This window comes from Nipponia nippon, unplaced genomic scaffold, assembly GCF_047370975.1.
Source record: "Nipponia nippon isolate SJK-2023a ecotype South Korea unplaced genomic scaffold, ASM4737097v1 scaffold_23, whole genome shotgun sequence".
In the NCBI taxonomy this organism is placed as follows: Eukaryota; Metazoa; Chordata; class Aves; order Pelecaniformes; family Threskiornithidae; genus Nipponia; species Nipponia nippon.
In genome coordinates, this window is record NW_028262340.1 from 8197304 (window position 1) to 8219566 (window position 22263).

General features: G+C 61.2%; 3 protein-coding genes across 6 annotated transcripts in view; 1 reads left to right on the forward strand and 2 right to left on the reverse strand.

The window, feature by feature from the left end:
- Positions 1–891: 891 nt before the first annotated feature.
- CD164L2 (CD164 molecule like 2) lies at positions 892–6342 on the reverse strand. Of its 2 annotated transcripts, XM_087761154.1 has the most exons (6): positions 6128–6342; positions 4233–4337; positions 3569–3646; positions 3311–3379; positions 2445–2610; positions 892–1980 (listed from the first exon to the last, which is right to left on the reverse strand). In XM_087761154.1, exons 1-6 carry the CDS (start codon positions 6210–6212, stop codon positions 1965–1967), a joined length of 519 nt encoding a protein of 172 aa, XP_087617280.1. In that variant the 5' UTR covers positions 6213–6342; the 3' UTR covers positions 892–1964. The 2 variants fall into 2 exon arrangements, with proteins under 2 accessions (XP_087617280.1, XP_087617281.1); XM_087761155.1 differs by lacking the exon at positions 892–1980 and having other exon boundaries at positions 2441–2610; positions 3311–3376.
- A 1567-nt stretch (positions 6343–7909) lies between these two features.
- Positions 7910–9615, forward strand: GPR3 (G protein-coupled receptor 3). The gene is made up of 2 exons (XM_087761152.1): positions 7910–7961; positions 8584–9615. The coding sequence occupies exon 2, from the start codon at positions 8600–8602 to the stop codon at positions 9584–9586; it is 987 nt and encodes a 328-aa protein (XP_087617278.1). The 5' UTR covers positions 7910–7961; positions 8584–8599; the 3' UTR covers positions 9587–9615.
- A 6434-nt stretch (positions 9616–16049) lies between these two features.
- WASF2 (WASP family member 2) overlaps positions 16050–22263 on the reverse strand; it is a 33340-nt gene continuing 27126 nt past the window's right edge. For all 3 annotated transcript variants that reach the window (XM_087761150.1, XM_087761149.1, XM_087761151.1), the window contains exons 8-9: positions 21146–21666; positions 16050–20660 (exon numbers count right to left, since the gene is read on the reverse strand). In XM_087761150.1, the coding sequence (XP_087617276.1) occupies positions 20503–20660; positions 21146–21666 (679 nt within the window). In that variant the 3' untranslated portion in view covers positions 16050–20502. The remainder of the gene's footprint in view (positions 20661–21145; positions 21667–22263) is intronic.

The window sequence follows — 22263 nt, forward strand, 5'->3', positions numbered from 1 at the left end:
GGGGCCAGGCAAGGGGATGTGCCCCACAGACAGGGACACCACGGGGTGAGATCCCCAGGACAGGAGGGGATGATGTCCTGTTGTTCCAACCTCCAGCATGGCATCACTCCTCCCCATACTGGTTCCCCTCCCCTGGTGACTGGGAGGACTGGAGTCACTTGGGACCCCCCACCAACACCAACCTGTGGGCAAGACGCAGTCACATCCCCAACTGCAGGTATGGGGTTTGCAACCAAAATCTCCCAGGGCAGCACCCGCCGCTCGGGCTCTGGGGGTGATGGGTGACGATGACACGGACACCAGAAATAGGAGGAAAATCCTTTATTGGGTCTCTGTCCCCCCTGCGCCAGCTCAGGCTCTGCCCGGCATGGGGCTGGGGGCTTGGCCAGCAAAGGGCCACCCTGCTGCCAGCCGCGGCCATGTGTCCTCTGATCCCCTGGGGTGCCCTGGGTCCCCCAGGTTCCTGGCAAGCACAGGGTGGGTGGCAGGGGAGCCCAAGGCTGGGATTCAGGGCTGGATGGGACCCCCCTGCCTGGCTGCACCCCTCCTCCCTGCTCTGCCCCCCCGGGGAGCGGCCGGAGGATGCGACCATGGCCACACTGGGTACAAACCCCCCGGAGCATCCCCAGCCGCGCTGGGGACAGGGGCCAGGCCTGGGTGACATGTCCCAGCCTGGTCCCCCCTGGGGCAGAGCGGGCAGCCTGGGGCAGAGCCAGCTTTGCATAGTTGTGGTGTGGGCAGGGGCCCTGCAGCCAGTCCAGCAGCGGGCAGGGATGCTGGCAGCGGGCAGGGATGCCGGCAGCGCTGGCCTCTTCTCTGCCTGCCCTGGGGAGGACGAGGGCAGCATCTCCCCAGCCTGGGGTGTGCGGTGGCCTCAGATCCTGGTGCAGCAGACAGAGAAGAGCGCGTAGCAGAAAGGGCCTGGGCAGCTTTGCCCTGGGGGAGGTCCAGCCCCCCGCAGCCCCCAGGGAGTGGGATGCCCCAGTGCCCACCCCGCTGCACCCACGCGGGTGGCAATGCCATGGGGAAGGCCTGGGAATTGGGGTGCATGGATGGGAGCTACCGCAGGGGAAGGATGGGGGGCACAGGCTTTCTGCAGCCATGCCCCCCCGCACCCCCACCCCAGCTACACGAACCCCCCGGACACGAGACAGACACCACCTCACAGAGTTTAATTGGGGCAGCCCGAGCTACAAGTCTCACCCCACAGCACACAGCACGCACCCCCCTCCCCAAAACAACACACAGAAGGGGGGGGGCTGGGGACCCCCCCACACCCCTACAGCAACACAGGCACAGCAAAGCACACAGCAAGGCCCTGGCTCTGCTCCCCCAGTGGGTACAGAGAGGCTGGGGGGGCCAGGGTGGGCAGCGACTGGGAGGGTCGGAGCAGGGGGCTGGGTGCTCCAGCCAAAATGCTGAAGGGAAAGGCACCTGAGAGCCCACTGGGGAAAGAGGGGACCCCCCCCAAGCCTTCCTTTGAGCCCCAAGGCTGTGGGGAGGCAATGGGGCAGGGGGTGCAGTGGGGGGGGGATCAGGGGGTGCCCAGGGTGGGGAGGGGGGCTGCTGGGTGCTCTCTAACTGGGGCCAAACTGGGCCCTGCAGCTCCCGCCCTGCTGAGGGTGCTTGGGGGGTGGGGGGAGTGCACCCTGCTGCTGCAGGGCTGGGGGGCCTGGGGACACCTCGCCCAGGTGGCAGAAGGGGCACAGATGTGCCAAGGGGCCGTGCATCGGCTGCATCCCACCAGGGGCTCTGTGCATGAAAGGGGGGTGAGGGGGGACACCCCCTTCCCTTCCACTGCTAACGACACCCAGGAAAACAGCAAACCAGCCGGGAAACCCCCTTCATGCAAACCAGGAGAGAGGGACCACGCCATCCCCCCCCCCAGGGAGGGGTGAGGGAAGGGTCAAGCTCTGGGGGTGCAGAGGGGTAGCCCCCTCCCCATCGCCGCCAGCACCCAGCACCTACTGGTTGTCCTCTCTGGCAGCGTGGAAGGAAAGAGAGATGGGGCACAGCCCCACACGTTAGACACGGCAAGCCCCATGGCACCAGGCGAGGGGGAAGAGCAACAGGCCCCTGCTTGGCTCAACTCAGGGGGATGGATTTGGGGGTCCTGTGCTCTCCACAGGGCTCAGAACCAGGATCTGGCCAGGCAGCAACAGACAGAGGAGGCGGCAGGACAGGCGGACACCGGTGAGGGTACAGGCAGGGGAGGATGAGCCCCTCCATCTCCGCACTCCTCCCCTCACCGGGTGAGGATGGACCGGCACAAACAGCCATGGGAGACAACACTCAACTGCGAGACAGGACACGGCCAGACGGGCCACGGAGCCCCATGCACTGGGGCTGACCCCCATTTTTGGCTTCAAGGGTGGGCTTGGCCCAGGCATGAGCTGGCGCGGGTCCCCCCACCTCCATCCCGGCCGGGGGCGCAGTAGCCTTACAGCGTTTGGTAGGTGCTGTCCTTCGACTTGATGAACTTGATGATGAAGAAGACCACGGCTTGGACGCTCAGCACCAGCACGATGCCACCGATGAAGCTGGCCGTGTCAAAGCTGGGCGGGTGAAATTCAGGGCTACCTGTCAGGGGGGCGCTGGTTGTGGTGGTCCCTAATGGCAGGGGAGAACAGGGTGGGGGAGTTACAGGTGCTGTTGGCATCCCTGGGATACTGATGCCACTGACAAGGAGAGGGGATTTGGGGTCCGCACAGACCCCAGCATCTGCATGGGGCTGGGACAATCCCAACAACATGTGGATGCAGGGATGGGCTCGGCCCCTTCCCATGTCAGGGCAGCCGGCACTGTGTGGCAGAGGAGCCAGCGGTGAAAGGATCCCAGTGGGATCAATAATTCAGAGGGCTCTGGGCTCTGGTTACCCGACGTAATTAGCCCAATGCTCTCCAGTTCCCGCTTCCTGGAAGAGGCTCCTTCTCCGCTCCCAGCCCCTGCTCCAACCGGCCGGAACGGCACTTCCTGGCAAGGATGGCAGCAGGGCTGGTTCCTGGGGGGACTGCAGGGTGTTATGACCCCCCCAGCCCCACCCTGGCATCACTGCAGCCCACAGCAGCATTGCTCGGGGCAGAGAGGGGGGACAGGGACCGAGCTGTGACCCCGGGGATGGCACTGGCACCTCCTGGGGCACAGCCAAGGATGAAGATCCATGGATGCAACCCCGAGGGTGGCTCTGCTCATCCAAGGGGATGCGAAACATGAGGGAAGTGGCTTGTCCCATCCCACTGGCCACTGTCCCCTGGGGCACCCAGATCCCCCACCTCATCCCACCACCTTCTGCCCCCCCAGAACTGCTCACGTGGGGAGTGCGTCACCGGCTCCTTGCTATGGGACCATGGAGGCTCTTCGGTGGGGGACTTCAGCGCTGCTGGAGGCATTGACAGAGGGAATGGGGAAAAAAAGGATTGTCAAGGGACATCACTGTGAACCCCCTGCCCCATGTTGCTGTTCCGGGGGTGGGATTTCATCCCCACGGCCCTGGCACCTGCAGCAGCACCTCCATCCCGAAGGCTGCTGGGTCTGGGGGGACCCGCTCTCGTGGCGGGAGCAGGGTTACCTCCACACAGGGTGCTGGTGTTGTAGAGCACACAGGTCTCCCGCGCTGCCGCCCCTCTCTGCACGCAGCTCCCCATCTCTGTGGGAAGAGGGAGCAGGGTTTTCCCAAGGGACCCCCCAGCAAACCAGCCTGTAGGGGCACCCAGGGCAGCTGATGGCATTTGGGCCCAGGGCTGCCCTGGGCAGCCGAGGGTTTGGGATGGCGAGGACTCATTTCCAGGGATGGGCATCCATCCGAGGGGCTGCAAGCTGGGGCTCGCATCCGTACCCCTGCAGGGAAGAGCTCCAAACAAGGGCTTTATAAGCAGCCAGCTTTCTCCCACCTCCATTGCCTGGTGCTGCTCCATCTGCACCTCCATGGAGGGGGAGGTGGAGGGTTCCCAGCATTACCCCAAGCCCAGCGTGGCTGGGGGTAGCACATGCCAAAATCCCACACCCCTGCCCGCTCAGCTGGCATGGATCCCCTGCCTCCCCCCGCGATGGGTCGGGTGAGACAGACTTTGACCATGGAAAACAGCTGGGACCAGGCCCCCAAGGGTGCTGAGCTGCCGGCACCATCCCGACACAGCCCCAGCCCAGCGGTAGGGGCTGGGGAAGGCTGGCCTGGAGTAAGCTCTGGAGGTGGGAGCCCCTTGCTGTCCCCCCACACGGCTGAGCCCCCTCACCTGGCTCCTCGGGGCTCCCGCAGCCCACCCAGATGCAGCTGGTGGCATTGTGCGAGGCGGTGCCAGCCATGCATGCCTCGCAGGACCTCAGCTCGCCGCACTCTCCTGCCAAAGCCGGGGGAAAGGGGTGAGGACAGGGCCAACATCCGTCCCTCCGTCAGCTGGGGTCAGGGCTGGACCCTCTGCTCCACGGAGGATTTCTCATGATGCAGTGGGAGGGATGAAGACACCTCTCGCAGCACCAAACCCATGAACAGACCCATCCCGGCTGGCTGCAGGTGTGTTTGTAGCGTCACCAGCTCTCCGGAGAGGGGACATCCTGCATCCCACAGCTCCCAGCACCCGTGGCCACCTGGGACACCAGGGCTCACCCCATCACCTGCAGCCACGGCAGGCCGCAGTGCAGGGCAAGCCCACCCCAGCCCCAGATCTTTTGGCAGAGGTTTAAAAGAGTCGAGGCAGCAGCACCAGCCTGGCTGCTCCCAGCAGCCGGGTCGGGGTTATTTAAACAGCATCACCCCTCTGCCCCCCCGACCGTCCCACAGGACCCCCCGCTCCCCGTCGCCCCAGCATGGCAGTGAGTCACTTGGCTGTTCGCGGAGCTGCTCTGCCATGAGCTCTTCCCCCCCACACACACTCTCATCATTAATTTACAGCGATGACTGCCAGCGAGGGAGGCTGCAACGGGAAGCCGTGGCCGGGCCCTGCCTGCACCTCGCTGCGTCCCACGCCCACAACCATGTTTGCAACATCCCAGGAAGAAGCCAGGAGCCATTCCCCACCCTGGACATGTTTCCAGGCTCTCAGGGGACAAACAAGCCAGGGCTCGCAGGAGGGGGCTGGGGGCTGGCACCCCCCTGGGCCAGCTCCCAGGGTTCTCTGCCACAAAGGGACCAACCCAGCCTTGTGCTTGCCTTTCCCGCGCCAGCTGCACCCATCCCCGCTGGCAGCGCTTTGCAGAGGGCTTCCCACCACCCCACCTCCCTTTGGGGTGGGCAGCTCCAGTGCCCCCAGCTCTTAGGGTCCTCCTGGCCACCCGGGCCATGCCTGGTGATAGAAGAGGCCCTTTCCTTCTCCCAGCAAAAGCAAAGGGGGCAACTGGTGGCGTAAGGCACAAAGTGGGATGCTGCGGACCGATTGCCATGGCTACGGCGTGGCGGGCACGCCACCGGGCCCCCCCTCCAGCATTTAGAGACCTGCTGGGAACCAATGGGAAAGTAGGACTTTGTTCACAAGGGTTTCAGGCAGGTTTATAATTTAAGTTATTTTTATCGCGGCAGGCACAGGAACAGTCGTTTGAGCCCAACGTTGTCAACTCCTGCTCTTGTCATCAGGTGTGGAGAGGGAGAGAGAAACAAAGGGGGGCAGCGGGGCTGGCTGAGGGCAGCCCCATCCCGATGGGAGCCCTGGGAACATGCGTGGGTCCCGGTGGGAGAAGTCAGGGTGGAAATGTCTCCCGTGAGCAGCGGGGGGATGGGAGGTGGGGAGCAGAAGCAAGCCCGGGGTTTGCATAATTCATGCCTGGAGTTGCAGGCACCCCGGGCAGGAGGACAACGGCTCCGCTCCCCCACGGAAACCGCCACGAACCACGAGATCCCCCCGCTCTTCGGAGAGGAGGCCGGACCCTGCACCCCGCTTGTGCCACAGCAGCCCAGGGCACCCCTCCTGGCCCTGGGGGTCCCAGCCCCATGGGTGGGAGCAGGACCAGGGGCCCCCCTCCCCCCAAGCCGGGGCCAGCCGAGGGAACAGGGCTCTCCCCATCCATCACGGGGGTCTCGCGGGGGACGAGGGCGAGGGGAACCCCGAAAAAAAGAGAAACCCCCCAAGAAGTTCGTTTGCCCCACAGCTGCAAACTCCCCTCGCCCAACCCCCCCCCCTCGCGTCCCCGGCCGTACCTGCGCGGGTGGGATCGGGCCCCTGCGCGCAGAGCAGCGCGCAGAGCAGCGCGCAGCGCAGCGCCCCGGCGCACGGCGGGGCCATGGCCCGGCCCGGCTACCCTCGGCTTAGCCAGGCTCAGCTCGGCCCGGTCCCAGCGGGAGGCGTCAGCTGCGGCAGCGCCGAGCTCCCGGGAGAGCGGAGCGGAGCCGCGGGCACATGCGCGCCCGCGGGAGGCGGCCCCGGCGGCGGGGGGCGGGCAGGGGCGGCCCCGCCTCGTCCCGCCCCGCCCCGGGGGGCCCGGCCCGTGGGGGGCTCCGCTCCGGGGGTGCCCCCCGCTCTCCGCCCGCGGCCGTGGGGGGGCTCCGGAGCGCCGGGCGCTGCACCCCCGGCCCGCACTGCTGCGCGGAACCGGCTGCGCTGCGCACGCTGCACTCACTGCGTACACTGTACTCACTGCACATGCTGCGCTCACTGCACGCACTGCACTCACCGCACGCGCTGCCTGCGCACTGCACACTGCGTACGCACTGCACATTGCCTGCGGACTGCGCTCACTGCACACTGCATGTACGCTGCGCACCCTGCGCTCGCTGCACACCCTGCACACTGCGTGCGCACTGCACACTGCCTGAGCGCTGCATGCCCGGCGCTCGCTGCACACCCTGCGCACCGCACACCCACCGCACGCCCACCGCACGCCCACCGCCCAGGCGCTGCCCAGGCCCTGCACGCTCTGCCCGTGCGCTGCCCGTGCGCTGCCCGCTCGCCTCGCGCCGCCGCTCCGCCCCCAGCCCCGGCCGGGCGCCACCACCCTCCCCGGGGCCCCTCCGCCTGTCCCGCCCCCCGCGGCCCCGCAGGTGACGGGGCCCCGCCGGGACCCGGGGCCGCGCCGAGGCGGTTCAGCACCGCGAACAGCTCCCGCCGGGCCGAGCCGGGCCGAGCCGGGCCGGGCCCCCCCCCGTCTCCGGGCGGGCTCCGAGCGGGCGCGGCCGCAGCCGTGCCCAGGAGCACCGGGGGGTCCCGACCCCCGCGGGGTCCCGGCAGCGCCGCAGCCCGTCCCGGGCACCCCGGGAGCCGCCACGCCTTGGCAGCGGGGCCGGGACCGGCCAAACCCGCGCCCCCGGCCCGGCGGGGGCCGGTTGCGAGGAAGGCCCGGAATGCACCGGGCTTCGAGGAACGGGCGCGGGGGGGAGTCCCGGCAGGGCCCCGAGGGTGCGCACGCCTTCTCCCTCCTCCTCCTCCTCCCCCGGGGGGTGCTCCCCGCCCTCCGCCCTTTCCGCAGCCCCCCCCGGCCGGCCCAAGCCTTCCCGGTTCTCCCGGCCATGAATTATTCAAACCCGCCTGGGAAAGCCGGGCCGCGTGGACCCGCTGCGGGAGGGGGGGCTGCGCACCCCTGGCTGTGCGGGGGCAAGGGCGGACCCAGCTTCGCCCCTCCCGGGCCGCCCCCCCCTCCCCCGCCCGGCCCGCAAAGCGGAGCCCCCCGAACCTCTGCAACGGGGGGGAGCCGCGCCCCCTCCCCTGCAGCACGGCCCTGCAGGGGCTTTGCGGGACGGGGAGGGGGGGTCCGGGGGGGGGGGGGTCCCGGGGGCGGCGTGGGCCTGGGCCGGGGGGGGGGGCGGGGGCTGGTTTTTATGAATGGGCTGCTCCGTCCTTAGCGCGATTACTATGCGGCGCGCGCGCGCCCGCGCTGCCTCGCGGGGCGCTGATTGGCTCCGGCGCGCCATTGACGTCACAGCGGGGCGAAGGGGGCTGGGGGGGCGGGGGCGGTGAGTCACCCCCCCCCGGGGCTCGGTCACTATAACTCGGCGGCGCCCATGGCGCATCCCGGGCCGCGGCCGAGCACCCCGGCAGGTGAGTGCCTGGCGCCGGGGGCACGGGGGGCCCGGGGGGGCTGAGCCCGCCTGGGCAGAGCGCAGCGCTGTGGGACGGAGGGCGAGGGGCAGCCGTGCCCCCCCCGGGGCTGTGCTGCCCGGCCGGCTGCCCCGGGAGGGGCAGAGCCCCAAGGCAAGGGGGTCCCCGCGGGTGGGGGACGCATGGCGGGGCCGGGAGAGCTCCTTTCCCCCCCGCCGGGGCCGCCCCTTCACCTGCTGCTGGGGATCCCCCCTTGCTGCCCCGCAGCCCCGGGGGGGAGCCGGGGCCGGTCCCGCTCCCCTGTATTTATCCACCAAAATCACGCAGCGCACACCCCCAGCAGCGGACGCAGGCAGGAGCGGGCTGAGCGGGGTCCCCCCCCCCTTTAATTCACATCTTTATTTTTCTTTGCTTGCAAAAGAATTAAACCCAAACCACCTCGTCCAGAAAAAGCCCCTAGGAGCAAACAGCCTCAACACACGCTGCTCTGTGCCCCTCCCGGAGACAACTTCTGGGGGGAGGCAGGACTGTCCCTGGCTGGGTGGCACAGGGACAGCTGGGGTGGGGCCCCGCCGCGGGCAGTGGGTGCTGAGGGGGCAGCTCTGGCTTTCGGCTGCGGCAGGTCAGCTTCCGCCAGCATGATGGAGGAAAGGCCCTCCAACTCCAGCCAAGGCCGGCAAGGCTGGTTCGCCGCCAGGAACGGCAGCAGCAGCTCCTTGGACCTGGAGTCCGTGGTGCAACCCCTCGCCTTGAACCCGTGGGACGTCGTCCTCTGCATCTCCGGGACCATTATCTCCTGCGAGAACGCCATTGTGGTGGTGGTCATCTGCTACACCCCGGCTTTCCGGGCTCCTATGTTCCTCCTCATTGGCAGCTTGGCCACAGCCGACCTCCTGGCCGGTTTGGGGTTGATCCTGCATTTTGCCTTTGTCTACTTCATCCCATCAGAGGCGGTCAGCCTGCTGACGGTGGGGCTCCTGGTCACCTCCTTCACGGCCAGCGTCAGCAGCTTGCTGACCATCACCATCGACCGCTACCTGTCCCTCTACAACGCCCTCACCTACTACTCAGAGAGGACGGTCACCAGGACTTACATCATGTTGATCCTCACCTGGGGAGCCTCCATCTGCTACGGGCTCCTGCCCATCATGGGCTGGAACTGCCTGAAGGAGCCCTCCACCTGCAGCATCGTCAAGCCCCTGACGAAGAACCACCTCATCATCCTCTCCGTCTCCTTCTTCATGGTCTTTGCGGTGATGCTCCAGCTCTACGTGCAGATCTGTAAGATTGTCTGCCGGCACGCCCACCAGATCGCCGTCCAGAGACATTTCCTGGCCAGTTCCCACTACGTCACCACCCGAAAAGGCATCGCCACCTTGGCCGTCATCCTGGGCACCTTCGCTTCGTGCTGGCTGCCCTTCGCTATTTACTGTCTCCTGGGGGATTACAGCTACCCGGCCCTCTACACCTACGTCACCCTCCTCCCCGCCACCTACAACTCCATGATCAACCCCGTCATTTACGCCTTCAGGAACCAGGAGATCCAGAAAGTGCTGTGGACCGTGTGCTGCGGCTGCTTCTCCTCCGCCATGCCTTTCCGGTCCCGCTCCCCCAGTGACGTCTGATGCGCGTCCCCCTCCCCAGCCTCTCTGCACCTTCCACTTACCGATTGCGGTTGGGGGATTTTCTTTTTTTTCCCCCTTTTCATTCCCAGAGACGCGTCGCAGGAGCTCTCAGAATCAAGCAGCTCTTCCCAGCCCCGTCCTTTTGGGCACTACCCCTTCTCTTCCTCTATTTTTCCACTTTTTGAATTTACAGGAGAGAAAAACATATTTTTTATCCATAATATAATCTATATTTATGCGTGCGCGTGTGTGAGAGAGGGGGGAGATCCTCATATTTTCTTTACAACTATTTATGATGCTTTATTTTTTTAAAGGGGGGTGATACCAGGAACGTTCGCTCCCCTCTTGCTTTTTTTACAGCCTCGTTATTTACCTCAGATAGTTAAAATATATTTTGTACGTTTGGGGAAGGGGGGGAGACTCGCTTGCCGGAGGAGGAGGGACTCAAACCCACCCTTCTCCCAGCTGTCCATCCATTTATTTATTATTTTTTTAATTATTATTTAATATGATTTTAATGCCGCCAGCCCAGCGCTGCGGCTTGCTGCCCTCTAGTGCTCATTGCCTTCGGGCAGAGGGTGCTGCCGCAGGCTCCGCAACCCCAAACCCAGCAGCCTCAGGGGCCCCTGGGTGCTCCCCCCTCAATGGCACCCAGGGCTGCCCCCCCGCCAAAGCCTTTCTTTGCACTGGGACTGGATTTGCACACTGGGGGGGGGATGGATGTGAAGAGGCTTCTTGGGGTGGGGACCCCTCAGTGGGGTGCTGCAGAGCGGGGGTCAGGGTGGGGGGGCTGCTTCTTGTTTACAATCATGGGGGGGGAATAAAAGTACCTTGTGATACGAGGTGCGGCTGTTTGATGCTGGGGAGGGGAGGGGTTGGGACGGTGTCACCCGCGGCAGAGGGGGAGAGCAGGTTGAGGTCCCCGCGCCGTCGCCCTGAGTCCAGGGCCTTCTCCCCGCTCTGTTTCCCCGTGCCCGGTTAAGAAATCCCAAGTGACAGCGCGTCCCCCACCCATCAGATCCTGTTAGCAGGAGCTGGCCCTGGGGGAGCAGCGCCGAAGGCCCCCGCCATCCTCATCGTCGCAGCGGTCCAGTGCCCAGCAGGCAGAGGGGCTGCATCCAGCCTCATGCTGTTATTGCCACCCCGATCAGAGCAAGATCGCAGGCAGCTGCCTGCGCCCCGGCCCCTCTCCTGGCGAGCGTGGCACAGGAGGGCTCAGGGCTCTGCCCAGGACCCCTGCACCGAGGTGCCCGTGCCGCGAGAGCCACCGCTCAAATAGGACCTAGGATGTCCATCATTGCTGCCCACGCTGTTTGCATGCAGCGCTCGTCACAGAGGAGGCAGGGTTAACGATGGCAGAGCTAATTAGGGCAGCTCGTCCCCTCCGGTAGCAGGGCTGTGCGCCCCGAGAGCCCCCCATGCCCCTGCCCACCCCGGTCAGGGAGCAGCAGGTTTCTTACAGGCATTTGTGCTTCCGCAGACACGCCAGGATGTGGCAGTGCCCAGGGCTGAAGAGCAGCCGGAGCCCGGCTGGGTGCTGTGGCGCAGGATGCATGCTGGCCCCCAAGGCTTCGCTTCACCTTGGGCTCGGGGACCTGGTGGCAGCCCAGAGGGTTGGTGCTGTTTATTGCAAAGGAAATAGAGATTTTTCTTCTGCTTCTCGGCCAAGCTGAGCGCTGGAGAGGGGTAATGGCAGCAAGCGTCGAGGGGCGATGGGGCTGGGGAGAGGCTGAAGGACCCACAGACCAACGTCGCCTGCTCTCCAGGGGCTGGGCTCAGCGCTGGGGACGGGGTTGGGGAATGTGGGGCTCCCCTTGTCCCCACTGAGGTTAAGCCAGGGGGAAAGGAGCAAAGCTCAGGGGCTGGAGACACCCGTTGTGCCCCGGGGCTGAGCTGAGGACCCTTCATCCCTCAGCCAGGGGATAATTCCTGAGCCCACCTCCCCCAGCAGTGAAAAATCCTGTAATTCCCAGCCCTGCTTGATTTATGGGCAGTTCGTACCTGGCTGTTCTTATGTCAACATTGTACAGCGGCTTAAACAGCTTTTCTCTCCCTCGTGCTTCCCCTGCTGATGTCTTCAGAGGGAGCAGCTGCAGCCCCTTTGCTTCTCGACGGTAGGAAAGCCCGACCGGTCCCTCCTGCTCCCTGGGGTCCCTGTCACCTCGTCTGGGGACAGGGTGACATGCCAGGGTTTGCTGTAGTGTGTGCAAGCATGTGGCATAAAGGCAGCACCACGCAGGTCTGCTGGGACCCCCCTCAGGCTCCCACCCACCATGGCTGGCAGTGGGGTGGGCACAGGGCTGCAGCCCCCAGCTCCTGGCAGGGCTGCACCGCAGCCGAGGGGCTTCCAAATTAACCTGGGGGGGATTCACAGGGCTCCGGAGCTGGGCTGAGCCCACAGCGACAGGCCGGCACCAAAAGCCACCATGACCCAGCCGCATTGCACCATGTCGGGCCAAGGGGCCGCCTGTGATGGCTCCCTCCACCACTGGCAATTTGGGAGCCCTCATACCCACCACCGTGGGTCCCCCGAGAATGTCACCCCTCGCAGCTCTGACCCCTGCTGCCACCAGACACCACCATGGTGGCCATCGCTCAGTGCGTGGCTGCCCTGCGTGCTGCTTCCCGGCTGGGAAACGCACCCTTCGGCTCCTACCTGTGTCCGATTCCCTCCTGCCAGGACGGACGAGGAAAGCTGAGGCTGAATGCAGGGCTGGAGGAAGCCGGGCCCCTGACGCTGCTGCAGTGCTGGTTGCTCTCTCGGCACGCCAGCCAGTGAGTCCAGAGACATCCCCAGCTGCTCCAGGCCTTTGGGGGATGGAGCAGGCAGCACCGAGCCAGAAGATAAACCAGCCCACAGCAGGGCCCAGCCTGCTCCCTTTTTCGGTGGAGAAAGATGCAGAAAGCAGAGGTATAAAAAATAGTCAAATCCATCCGAGAAGACGCCCAAGTGCTGAGCAGCCACCCCCACACCGCCGATGTGCAGGAGAGGCTTGCGGGGGGACCAACAGCCCAGCTTTGGGGTTAAAATATGAGCTAAGAGGCTGTGAGCAGGATAAAGGGGTGGGCACACCATCACCCCAGCTGTGCACACACATCTGGCAGGCCCGTCCCTCCCCAGGCACTCCCTGCCCAGCACCATGGCTCCCAGCGGATGCTGTAAGCCACAGGCGGCCTCTTGCCTCCAAACCCTGCCCATGCTGCAGTGAGGGCATGGGGCTCCGGGCAGGGTTTGCTCCCATTCTCTGCCGCAGGCAGTCCCTGCCCCATTGGCAGCAGCGGGGCTTGCCTACGGCTCCAAGCGCCTGCCCTTTGCCACCTTGCTGGGAGCAGGGACACTGGGCAAAAGCGCTGGCAGTGACCACAGCAAAGCCTCCCATCACCATGGTGCCAAAACCAGGGGGGCTTTGCCACCTCAGAGGACGGAGGAAGGTCAATGCTACCCCAAAAACCTTCCACCAGCGCCCTGAACCCCAACTGACGTGCCTGGGGCAGAACCAAGAGCTGCCCATTGCCCACACCGCATCCTGGGGAGGGGTCTCTGCTCCCAGCAGTGTACTGGGGCGCCTGTGATGGGTGCGTCCTGGCAGGGAGCGCAAGCCCCGACATCCCCCTTGCACCAGCACAGGCAGCCAGGCTGGGAAGGCTGGGCCATAGGGAGGGCTGAGCAGCTCTGGTTATTGGCCTGGGTAACATTTAAATGAGAAACCTCAGCCCTGGCTTGGGGGATTTTGTTTCCTTGGAAGCAGGAACAGGCAGGAAATGAAGAAAACACAGCCCCGCTCGTAAGCATTTTACTAAATGCCGAAGGCAGCAGGAGGCATTTCCCGGTGCAGCTGCCGAGCATCGGCCCCGGCCACCACCGGAGCCGTGGCTCGGGGAGGCATGGGCCAGCACATCCTAGGGAAGGGAGCCCGGCCAAAAGCACTGCTTGGGGTGGGAGGCAGCGAACGGCAGGGTGTAAAACAGGTCTCTCTCTAGCACCCAGGAGCCTCCCATTTTATTCCTGCAGCAACACTAGATGGAGAAGGCAGCTTCGTGCCGCGGGCCCTTGGCTGCCTGGCTGGGATGCAGGGAGCCAGGGGCAGCAGCACCCTCTGCTCCCCATCAGCAGCTCGCAGAGGACGGGGCTCCCACGCTGCCTCGGGGCTGGGGCTTTGTCTAAATTGCCCTGGCCTGGAGATGGCGATGGGCAGAGTAATTTGGCGCTGGCCGCAGCCCCAGCTCCGCGCCGGCTGCCTTAAGCCCTCCACATGCAGGCGCTGGCCTTTGCAGGAGCGGATGAGCCCAGCGCAGAGCTGCTGCCCTGCCAGACTGCAGAAACTTGAGCTCCAAATACATAATTCCTCTGGCACCCCGTGGTTATTTGTGAGCTGCTGTGAGCAGATGGAAGAGTTACAGATAAAGCCATCCACAGCACGGGAGCCGATTGCCTTCCCCACACAACCGCGTAGGCAACAGCAAAGGCAGGGAGGAGGGAAAAAAAAAAAGAAAAGGCAGAAAGGGAGCGCGAGAGAAGGAGTCAGCCATTTCTACAGGGGCTGAGCTGCCATCTCAGCACACCTACGTGCAAGAAATGGGGACTCTCTGCTGGCAGCGGGCCCTTCCCGGGGAGTTGGACGAGGGTAGTGCTCTCCCACCAGCCATGGCTGCTTGGCTAACGAAGGCAGCGCAAGTCGGGGGTGACATTGGCAAGGCAGAGCGCTGCCACACACTGGGAGAGCAGGCTGTTAACGCTGATCAGAGCTGGCAGCGCCTGCACTCGCTTTGGTCCCAGAGGGGGAATTAAGGGAGAGAAGCTGACGTCAGTCGTGGAAAGGACACGCAGCCCACTCATCCAAGGCAGCCGGCAGCATCTTCTGGGTGTTGCTAACACCACCTTGAAGGAGAAAATTAAATAGGTCTTTGGAGACAGGGGCTCCTGTGAAGCCAGAGCCTGGCCAGCTGTGATCCGGTGCCGAGCCCCATGGAAGAGGCAGACAGGCAGGCAAGCACATCAAAGGCTCGGGCCAAGGCCAGAGAGTCGAGCCCCAGAGACTCCCCCAGCTGCAAGCAGCTCCTCCATAAGAAACTGCTGCTCACAGAAAGGGGACCACGATTAATCTCGCTGCTGGGCTTCTCCCCGCACGGAGCTAAACCCCAAGCTGGGGAGCAGCAGCGGAGGCTCCTCGGTCTCCAGGAGCTCTCCCCGGCTCCGTGGGTTGCTTGCGGAGGCAGAGGGCGAAGCGTGGGGCCCCATGAGCTCCTCGCCGGGGGCAGCTGGGCTACCCAGGAGGGTGGATCTGGCACCAGAGTTTCCCTGTCTGTCTTTTAGCGGGGGGTAAACCACTCACCGATACCTCCCCAGTTCCCAAAGATGACTTTCAAGGGCTGGTACCCCAAAAGCACAGGGCTGTGTGCTAGCATGTACCCCAAAAAAGCAGAGGCACCAAGTTAGCCCTGGCCACAGCCACACCCATCCAGGCAAGGGAGCCAGGGGCACCGGCTGCTCCTCCCAGATTCGAGATGGAGCCGAGAGCCGGGACGCAGAGCACTGGGGAGTGTGGAAGCCCAAGAGAGAGACCCCCCCTTCCCCTGCCCTCCGTGCCCCAGCACGACTAAAGGGCTTGCTTGTTCAGAAGCTGGCAAGGCCAATTAATCTAATGAGGTTTTGCAGCCAGGGACTATTGTCAGCCAAGAAAGGCACAGCACTGCAGCGTGAGCACACGGGTGTCTCCTAGAAGCCAAGGGAATTTGGCAGAGCAAAGCTCACAGCAAAAGCAGGGACGAGAGCAGCAGGGATGGATCCTTTTGTTGCTCTCCACCAACCAGCAAGAAAATACACGGGGCACAACAGGCTCACGTGCCGAGCCCAGACAAGGCACCTGAAAACAGGGCCAGGAGCCATCGCTGCTGCGGCCGGGGCCAGGCAGATTAACTGCAGAAGGGACCTTGAGCAGCTGAAATGGAGGCAAAAAATCCAGAAGCAGCCCCCCCCCAGCTGCAGCCACTCTGCTCCTCTGCTTTTGCAAGATGGAGCACAGGCTCATTTCGTATGGCAGGGAGCACACAGGGGAGGCTGGTAGCTCCTCCCGGATAGCGCTTCCTTGGCGCCGTTACCCACCACGGGCAGTGCTAACCACCGCCATCGATAATCCTCAACCCACCTTGGCACGGCTGCATTTTGGTACTGGAAGAGGCTTCTGCACGGATGGCGGCTGCGACAGGGCACGGCCCAGGCACCCTTGATGAAACGCTGAATGCAGCCAGGCTCCCCAGGTTGCCCCAGCAGCCCTGCTACGGGACACATGTTGCACAGGCGGGAGCCGCTCACGTGGGCCAGCGCCTCCCCGGGCTCCTGGGCAGCAGTCACGGACAGACGAGCCGCAGCCACCCCGCTGCCCAGGACCCGCTGCCTTCCACGTGCGAAGGACCACACCGCAGCTCCCCAGCGCATGCCCAGAGTAAGACACGCAGGCACTGATTGGATAGAAAGGTTTTATCAAGTTTAAGTTTTAAAAAAGGATCAAAAAATTGTTTTTTATTTTTACACGTACATTACAAAAAAATTTGCAATTGGAATCTTCATCCAGGGGTTACTGAGCTGATTACAAAAAAAAAAAAAAAAAGCAGCAGGAAAGCCTGGCTTACACAGCAACCGACAGGGAAGCACAGACATTACAGGGGAAACAGAAGGCAGCGAGCCTGCGCCGAGACGCACAGGTACGGGCGCGGACTGGGCTCCGCTCCCCAGCGGCAGCAGCTTTACGCCCGCTGCATCCGTGCACACGAGGCAGCAGAGCCCGGCCATCAGTGTTTATTTCGCAGGGGTAAGAAAACCAAACAAGTCTACAGTATTTTGCTCATGAGGTTGGGGGGTTTGGTTTTTCCCCCCCCCCCCTTTTTTTTTTTTTTTTTTTTTTTTCTAAGCAGAGTTTCACTGCTGAAACTCCTTTGGTCTGAAGTAACCCCCTGACCCTGAGAGTAGCCGTCAAACATCACCCTTCCGACCCCCGGCCTGGCTGGGTCCTCCGAGGGCACTTCCCATCTCTCCTCCCACCATATCTTCTGCTCAGCAATAAACCCCTAAGACACAAGTGGAATAATTAGTCTTATAAATATATTTATATCATGTAGGAAAATAAGGCACTTCAGGAGGGTTACAGCTCGTCTAATTCTATGACATTCTAATCAGGAAGAAAAATGGGTTAGTTTCTGAAATGAATTAAAACGAATGTTAATACAGTAATAAAAACATCTGATCCGCTTCCCACTTAAAGGCTTTGTTTGAAAAGGAAGAGAAGAAAGTACCCCCCGAAAACCAACAGCAACGAGACCTGACCCGGGGCAGCTGCATCTGCCCCACGCGACGCCCTGCCAGCCAGCTCCCGCCGGAGCCCCTCAGGGGTGGGTACTTTCAAAAGAGGCATATTAAATAAGTTCATGGACTTAAAAAAAAAAAATCCTTTCCCTGAAATGACACTCCGCAGAGTTTCTCGGCCATCTGGGACCTCCAGGAGCCCTTTCCCTCGATCTGGTCTGGTGCTTTGGGTCTGATAAGGAGAGGAGAAAGCAGTGAAGGTCACCGACTGCGGATGAGGCTCCAGGCTGAGCCCAGGGAGCCGGGACATGGCTTTCCCTGCGAGCGCGGGCAGGGGGGGTGGCGGGGGAAAGCCAAGCACTGCAGGCGAGGACACCGAGAGAATGGTTAACCAGGAGCACGGCGCCGGGGAAGGCAGCGGCGGCCTGCCCAAACTCGCCGTGTGGGAGCGAGCACGCCCCGAGCAAACGGCTTCCAGGACGGGCAAAATGGCTGCTCCGGCTCCGCGTCTCCATACAGACACGGGTCGGGCTGAAATGGAAAGACGGGGAGGACCCCACCTGCCAGCTCTCGCTTTTGGCTTTGTGAAATGCTTGAGGTTCGTCCGCCGCGCTGTTCAACCCAGCCTTACACAGAAAAAGAGGAGGAAGGAGCAAGGTAACACGAAATCACAAAGATGGCAGGGGAGTCCAGCACAGGCCCTCTGTCTACACGGGGCAGCAGCCCTGCAGTTACAGCACAGCTGCTCTGTCTTGCAAAGGTTGTTTTTGGCACCTCTCCTCTTCCCCTACTGGTTTAAGAAATATTAAGCTTACTTGGTGGCCCAGGGCTCTGTGATTTTGCAACGATACTCAAAGACAGTCACTTTACACCAGTTGTTTCTCAGGGATCTCCACGCTAGGCTCATACCACTTCTTTTTGCAATCAAAGGAGATTTAAAAAAAAAAAAAAAAAAAAAAAAGACAACCAACCTTCCCTACCTGTCCACAACCCTTCTGTTTAGGATCCAGCAGTTTTGATTCTCACCTCAGGAGGAGAGTTTGAAAGCAGAGGGTGGTTACAGCAGGCTTGCACGGACAGAGCTGCGTCCCTCCTGCTGCCAGGAGGGCTGTGCAAGCAGGCGGAGGAGCCGACTCCACCCGCGGCCATGCCAGATCACCCACACAGCATCCTTGTGCAACAGGCAGCGCGTGGGGCGACCGTGTCCCTAACGCCCCGAGGCACGGCCCTGCCTGACAGACCATCCGTCTGGGTCACAGAGAATATGGCACTTTTCTGAATTTCACACGACAGGAAAACTCGCTCCCCTTTCCCAACAGGGGCCAAGTCTAGTTAAGGCAATTTAAAATTAACCCAGGTTTGGCATTTGCAAGCTCCTTGCTTCCCTGTGTGATAACGCTGTCAGCCCGGGTTAGCTTAAAGGTCCGTTTTCCCCAGGAACCTGTCTCCGAGAGAAGCCAGAGGAGGATGCTTACAGAAAGAGCAGAAAAACAAGAGGCAGCAATTCTCCTCTAGCTCCCCTTACCCAGCTTGCAGCAGTCATCAGTTTGCATTTCCAAGTCCCTCCACTGCACGATGGCTCACTGGCACTTGAGGGGTTTGCTCCCTCTTCCAGAACCTGGAACCAGCGCTGCTCAGATGTTCCCAGCCCATCGGGATGCCTCACCGTCTACGCCTTTGCATCCTGCCTAGCAGCTGATTTGCAGACAAAAATCTGATGGTGTAGCAGTCCAGTAAATCTCTCCTGATTGTGCTCAGGGTCGCGCTGGATCTCGGCTTGATCCGCACCCCAGAAAAGCCCATCCTCCAGGCCCTTATCTGCTCTTTCAAAGATTAAAAATGCACGCGCACACACATGAGAAATCAGTGAGAACTCAACGGCACAAACTGAAGCCATCAATCAAACCCCAAGAAGAATTTTCAGCAACCTGGCAGCCTCGGGCTGGGCCTGGCGCTCCCGGTGTCAGCAGCACCATTAAACGAGGCAAGCCAGAGAAGAACGAACGGGCACAGGCTGGCAAAACACTTTACAGCAGGAAAGGCAAAGAGGCTGGAGAGTTGCTCTTAACAGGACACACAGCTGGTCCTGCCCCACAACAGCTGGACCCGTGATCTCCAAAAGGCTTTGGAATTGCTTTCTTGCATGACCCTGGCTGAGAGAGTCACATCCAAATTAAAATACACATCTGTACCATCGGGGGTATTAGTTTATAGATTTCCAGGATATGCTTATAATCTATGTAAGGTAATACAAAACAGCAATAAAACCTAGGTCAGCTAGTTCAAGTTTGCCATTTTCTTCCCCTGCCAGTACTGTATCTGTACTGAGCAGCCTGGGAATTCATAGGGTTAGTGAGGAGAAAAAACGTTTGTTTTGTTTTTTTTTTTTTTTTAAATTAACTAATGAATTATAATAAAATTATAGGAAAAGATGTAGGTTAGGTCTGATGTAACTGATAGGCAACTCTGTTCACACACAACACATTTTTAGGCACACAAACTCCCCTCCTTAGGTGAAAGGGAAGAGGAAGCAAAGGTAATACCAGCATTTTCTGCTACTCAGGTCCCTGTGTAAAAAGTATGGTCACTATGCTAGAAAAAGCACCTCTTCAAACTGACTGCAGCATTGCCCTGAGCAGGCCAAAGAAGATCAAAGTGCCTGATGTTCAGAGAACCCCTCCCCACACCATCTCCCTGCTCTACGCACTTTTTTTTCCTTTTTTAAACACACTCTCAGCATGAACTGGAGAAATCAGCAAAGCGGAGTTTTGCCACCCCTCAGTGCTGACCACACAGATGCGTCTCTGTGGGCAGTGGCTCTGCTCTCCCAGAAGCAGGAAGCCGAGCAACCGTTCTGCCCTGGCTTTGCATCCCTTTTGTGCAAGTCTCCTTTGGCAGACTTGGCAAAGCAGTCCAGGAGATTTGAGGAAGGTAAAGGCAGCTTTTCAAATAAAAAAAGTCCCTCCTCACATTGCACCCAACGCACTCCACAGCCCTAGAGCCAGGAAGCGCACCCCATGCAGGGTAGTCTGGAAATAATACTAGGGGGTCAGAGGGGAAAGAATTGTGCACTATTGCCAAAACCTGATTATTTGACAGTGGGATGCAGCAGAGAACTGACATTTAAAGCCCATTTTCTTGCAGCACTACCAGTATTCACTGGAAAGGAAGAGCCATCAGATCAACTGTCTGCTGTTGCAATGAGAAAACTAGCTGAAAATGTCCTTCATCTGAAAGGCCACGCAGCCGCAACCGGATCATCCATCTTTACTTTAAAAATCCCTCAGGATGGAGGGTTTATATGTGCTCTGCCTGGTGGCATCGAGAATCTGGAGGTTTAGCGCTCTCTTAAATAAGCAACCGTTACACTCCCTCCAGCTAAATCCCAACACCGCATCCTCAGTGTCCGTGAGGAGACCTTTTAGAAAGGCAGAGCACAAAGTCCTGCCAAAGCAGGAGGGGGAGGGAGACGGGAGACATGCTGCTGGTTGTCTGAAAACCCTTGGCACATCTTTGGTTACGGGATGAAAAAGGAAGCGGTGGAAGGTTTGGCCACCTGATTCTTTAAGAAGATGTTAACCCAGGAGAGAAGGGGAAGAAGGGGACGGGACCATGATTAATCCGACCATTCGTCCTCATCGAACTCTGAAGAGTCGTCCTCAGAGTCACTGTACTCCACAGCGATGCGGCGTGACAGGATCGTTGCCACATCATTGCCCACAACGTCCCGCTTCTCCTGTTCCCGCTGCTCCTCCACCTTGCGGAGCTGGAAGCCTGTTGGGAAGAAGGCAATGGAGGGGATCATGCAAAGGCTTCGGTCACACTGAAATCTCCAAAGCAGCCATCCCTTTGACACAATCCTCTGAGCAAGGCAGCCTGTCCTCTGCCAGTGAGTATCGGACACGCTGTGGGATAACACTAGTTGTGAATGACAGCCAAGACAGGCTGGGTGGGCAGGAGGAATGGGAAGCGAATCGTTTCTGTGCTCCTCTGAGGGGTTACCACCGCTGCCGTTCAATCCACTTGCAAACTTGGAACACACCAATTCCAGCACTGCCGTCTCCAAAGGTGACGGCGGAGGCGTAAAACCTCGTGAGGTGTCAGCAGGGGGGCAGGCAAGGAGGGACCACAAGGGACAGGTCTCAAGCAGCGAGGCGGTCACACTAGTGCTCGTGAGACGGCTCCCAAGTGCTCGCACTTGGATACTGTGGGGTTTTCCAGAGGCAAAGGAGAAAGTTGGTATTGAAACAAAACCTTACCTTGACGAATAGCTGAAAGTAGATCACTCCTGGCATCGCTAACCGCAGGCAAGGATGACTTGGGCTTGGAGGCAGAGGTGTCTGAGGGTGGAGGAGGGGGTGGGGGCCCATCCAGGCCACTGGAAGACAGAGGCGGTGGGCCAGGAGGAGGCGGCGGTGGCGGGGGAGGTGGCGCACTCCCACTGCCCGGCTGTGGCAGCGGAGGTGGGAGCACACTGGCATATTCGACTGCTGGAGGGGGAGGTGGCGGTGGCGGGGCAGCAAACTCGGGGTGAGGAGGGAAAGACGGGGGCGAGGGTGGTGGTGGGGTTCCTGGGGACGGGAAGCCCATTGGAGGTGGTGGAGGGGGGGTGCTTCCCATCAGCGGTGGTGGCGGCGGTGGTGCCGGAGGGGGAGCAAAGCCTGGCCTGGCTGCTGAGGGGGATCCGATCGGAGGAGCTGGTGGTGGGTGACTCGGGCTAACCAGGCTGGACCGTTTGGTCCCTCCAGAACCAGAACCTCTTTGGTTGTCTACAGGATAGCTGTTGCAACAGAAGGAGAGAGATAAGTAAAGCTGTTAGCTGTGAGGCCAGATTAGACTGTACAATCTCTACGTTAACGCAAATCACATGTGTTTGTTGCAGTCCAGACAAAAATCTAAGTTCCAGCTTTAACTGGTGTTTCCATAAGACCTCTCTCCTTGGTTTTAGTTCCCTTGCAGTGTTTCTTTTGGCCTACACCACTAGAACAAAGGAAAGCTTCTGGGGACTGGCAGAAGCATTATCATCCATCCCATCTCCCAGGCTGACAAGAACATGAGCCATCTCACCTCTCCGCCAGAGGCCGGGCGTCACATCGGAGCTCAGAGCAGCCTCCTGGCTTAAGCGCTCCTGCAGCAACGCAAGCCACTGCCCCTCCATGCTGAGGTCAGACTTATGACACACCAAGCAGGGCTGTCTACCGTGATAAATCGCCCAAGGACTGGTGGGTGTGCCAGGACAGCATAGGCTCTGAACACCTGCTAGGAACCGATCTCTTCACTGGATTCCACAGCTCAGAGCTGGAGCGCACCAGCCATGTCTCATAGCTCGCCATGGCGGGTGAAGAGCAAGACATGGAAATCCAACGTGCTTTTAAGG